Source organism: Carassius carassius, chromosome 10 (genome assembly GCF_963082965.1).
Source record: "Carassius carassius chromosome 10, fCarCar2.1, whole genome shotgun sequence".
In the NCBI taxonomy this organism is placed as follows: Eukaryota; Metazoa; Chordata; class Actinopteri; order Cypriniformes; family Cyprinidae; genus Carassius; species Carassius carassius.
Genome location: NC_081764.1, coordinates 14373096 through 14377360, shown reverse-complemented (window position 1 = coordinate 14377360; position 4265 = coordinate 14373096). Strand labels below are relative to the sequence as shown.

Below are 4265 nucleotides of genomic sequence, written 5' to 3'. Positions count from 1 at the left end.
ACCTTTTTATTTGGAAATAATGCTGATATTTTTTGTAACCTACATTGTCGAAATTGTAGAATTAAGTAAGCTTAGTTTAATTTGCAATTAATATTCTGATTTTGGTAATGGTTAGAATAGCCATTTGTCTTTAATGCAAATTTAAGGAGGGATGGCTGAAACCGTTAGTGATGGTTGTTTTGTTTTGCAGCCTGAAACTGAGATGCTGTTCTGATGAAATTATTGCCTAGAGTTGAATTTACATAGAGATAAAAGAACATTTTCGTATGTAGGCCTACAGTGTTTTTTATAACCTAAAGAGAACCTAAAAAAACATAAAAATGTCATGTTATTAATTGTATAAAGGACCGTTGATATAATAAACCATTTCAAAATGCCTTAATCGCAAATTAACCGTCTCAAAATATAATCATGATATTTCGTTTATTTTTTTCATTTTAGCTAGCCAATAACACTCATAAATGAAAACATTTATTGTTTTAACATTTCTTCTATTTTGAGATGAAAACTGTATCGCATACTTGAATATTTAAACCCATAATATGACTCGGCTAATATACGTATGAATATAATTTATAGCCCACATTTCTTGTGTCTGATTACATTCCTGTAATTGAAAACATATATTTGATTTATTAAAGTCGATTGTGCCTGAGATGCATTGGATTGTTTTCAAATTTATTAACAAATGAAGTTGATTTACAACACAATATAGCTACGTAGAATACATATATTTAATTTTTTATAAACATAGCCTACTTTTTCAGTCTTTCAATAAGAACAGTTTAATATTTCATATTGGAAAACAAGGGGGGGGGGGTCATTTTAAAATCGCTTTCAAAATGATAAGAAAATACGGGAAAAATAAGGCTTACTCAGCTATAGCTAACTTTAAGCAACGAAATGAAACAGGAAAGAAAAAAAAACATGTAAAATAATTTCTTTGTACAAATATTTACAAACATTACCTGTACTGAAAGCATTCTTTTTGATTATGAATTTTCTTTTTTTTCCTCAAAAGTCTTTACATGGCTACATTGATGCGGACGAATTGTCCAGTGCTGCCTATAGTTCGTGCTGTATCGTCTTTAAAATATATATGTCTAAAAAAATAGTTTGATTTATCATTGAGAAGGCCATTTAGATACCGCTGCTGTGGACACTGTCGGTAAAAATTGTCCGGAGATGATATTTGACGGGACGCTGAAAATTGGTGCAATGGCAGATGTCCGGGTTAAAGACAGGGACTGTGCGCTCAGTAAGGCAGACTGTACCGTCACGGGCGGGCGCAGGAAAGTCTGTGCGCTCGTGGAGCTGCTGGAGACCCCGATAATGTTTTCTATGCTGAACGATGGTCGACTGGATGGCTCGGATTTGATTATTGACGCCGTGCTCAGGCTGTTTAGTTGTAACTGGAGACTTGGGCTTAGTTGAGAGTTAAATGCTTTTCTGTTCAGTTCTGCGGAGGACAAGAGAGGCACTGCCGGAGGGAGCATCGGACCCACCGGGGGAATGTACGGGTACTGCAGAGCAGCTGCAGGGTGCGAGTAGGCGGCCGGGTGAATTCCATAGTGGCGTCCGTAGGGATTCCCAATACTATATGCCCCAAAACTCTGCATCATGAGGGCGGTCTGCTCCCTGAAAATGTCCTGCTGGTGTCTCTTGAAGCGTTTCCTCCTCCTCAGAAAGCTGCCGTTGTCGAACATATCTTCCGATTGGGGGTCGAGCGTCCAGTAGTTACCTTTGCCCGGGTTGCCTGGTTCCCGTGGGATCTTGACGAAGCAGTCGTTGAGGGACAAGTTATGGCGAATGGAGTTTTGCCAGGCCGGGAACTTCTCCCGGTAGTAAGGGAAGCGGTTGCTGATGAACTCGCAGATTCCGCTGAGAGTCAACTTCTTCTGCGGGCTCTGGAGGATGGCCATGGTGATAAGGGCGATGTACGAGTAGGGCGGCTTCACCAGGCTGTTCTTGGGCTTGCTCTGCACGGGACCGGGGGAGCTTTCCTGAATATCCCCCTTAGACTCTCCCTCACCGGCACTCTCGCAAGGACTGTCGCTGCGCTCCTTCACCTCGATCTCCTCCACCTCATCTCCCCGGTCCTGCATGCATTGGCTCTCGCAGTCGCTGTCTCGCTCCATCCCCTCGTCGCCCTCCCCGACCACGTCGATATCCACATCGTCAGCTGTGAGCACGGTCTGACCGGACATGTTGCTGGCACTGGTGCCTCCAGACAGGGTCATCACCGCTCACTTTACTTCTGGAACAACCCAAGGTAAGAGCACGGTCCGATCAGATGACGACCGGTGGCTATAAATGCAGGTCAGTCCCGGCCTGCCAGGAAAACTTAAATTTTAGAAAATATTTCTTCAGTCCAAAGGCTTCTTTACACCTCTTCTCCTTTCCACTGTATTTCCTCGAAACCTAAGCGTGGTTTTGCACCGAGGAATCAAGATGACACATGCTTTGAAAAGCAGGCTTTAAGGACTGTCTGATAGATTACTTTTCACTTAAAGATATACTATCAGCCGCGTCACGTGATCCGCCGACGTCAGAGGTCGAGCTGTTATACCGCTGAGCTGAAGTTGTTTCATGGATTTGTCAACAAAGGGAACAACAGTAACATCGCCTCTGTTCGTCCGTCATAGACCATTTAGCGGTGGTGGAGGGGAGAAAATCGGCCTGCGTGATTGAAATCATCTCCAGAGCTGACGTGCTTTCACTCGCCCGCGCTAAACGCAAACTTAACTTTTCTTAGGTCAATTATATTGAAAGCTGCTGAACGAAAACGTCTACAGCTAAGTTAATTGAATCTCTTGCCATTTATATTGTGTGCTCGAATACTGCATGGTTAAACGAACAATTTTAAATATTTTACTTGTATTACAGTTCTTTATAGAATTCAGTTTGGGAAAAAAGGGCTACACTATTGTTTCTGTAGATGTAGCAACACTGATTTTGTTACGGTTGAAATAAGTACAAAAACAATGGAAATCTCTAAATAAAGATCTTTGTAAAGGTGCTAACGACCCTCATCATGGCTCGTGTTAACATATGAATTAAGTAGGAAATGAGCGCGCGGGTAAATGCATAGAATCCATTCACACGCGCACAGGTGAGCGACGCATGTGGGATATTCCCAAGAAAAAGAAAGCGGAGAGGGAATATGTAAACTCTTATAACATTTCCTGGATCGTTTGAGAAAACGCTTCTCAGTGTGCTTCATGGGAACTGCAAGGTTTAATTAGCCTATACCGTTTTATTTGTTATTTGTACTTGGTCGCTTTTGTTTCTTGTAACATCTGAGAGATTAAACATTCTATGTGATTGTCCCGTTTTCGTCAGTGTACAGAAAAAAAGTTCCTTGTTTAGTTTCATCACGTATTTAACCACATATTTAACCACATATAGTCTTATCGATCTACAGCTTGGAATATCTGCCCAGCTGTAATGAAAATAAAGGCTGATGTAATTGACGCTCGAATCAATTATTCTCACCACCATTCTATTAGAGCTTACAAAATAGACTAGCCTATATCAATTTCGTAATGGAGAAAACTGCTAGAACTGTTAGAAAGCAAATTGTAAAGCTCCATATCTTCAGTGAATCGCTTATCTCTGTATTTTGGTGCAGGTTTTGCAGCACTGCTCTCAAAATAGCCAACTGTGCTGCTATATATGTTTCTACTGAATCCAACTATTAATTATTGTCAATAAAATAATCATAATAATTATAATGGTGATAACAATAATACAAATTATTATTATTACTTAGTATAAAAATTATATGCTTTTTTGGTATAAAGTAGCCTATAGGGAATTAAATACTGGTTATATTATATTTTCAGTAGCTATATATATATTTCACTTGTTTTTGTTTAAATTTAATCTGCAAATAGGCCACCACCTTTCACCTCGACCTTTCCTTGTACTACATCTTTGAAGCGTTTTTTTTTTTTTTTTGCATGGTGAATGAATGAGATTAATTGAATCATGTCTTATTAACGGTGTTAAAGAGCTCAGACAAGCATACAGTGGCCCGTGTGATGTCCCGTTTATCAATACGGGCTACTTAGAAGATGAAGTCGGAGCACCCTAAAACCAATATTTGCTAATAATTGTTTAATAGTTTAGGGCCTATACACATTTCGTTGTTACTGTAGTAGATACATATTTTGAATAATATTATAGGAGTCGACTTAGTTCAACAAACTCCAAACATCTGCTGATTAATTGCTTTAGATTGTAGCCTAATTGTGATTGTAATT

The 4265-nt window shown here is 39.7% G+C and overlaps 1 protein-coding gene across 1 annotated transcript; it reads right to left on the bottom strand.

Moving 5' to 3' along the window:
* Positions 1-719: 719 nt before the first annotated feature.
* On the bottom strand, positions 720-2498 carry LOC132151834 (forkhead box protein D3-A-like). Its single transcript, XM_059560245.1, has one exon. The coding sequence runs from the start codon at positions 2238-2240 to the stop codon at positions 1125-1127; it is 1116 nt and encodes a 371-aa protein (XP_059416228.1). The 5' UTR covers positions 2241-2498; the 3' UTR covers positions 720-1124.
* Between the last annotated feature and the right edge of the window lie 1767 nt (positions 2499-4265).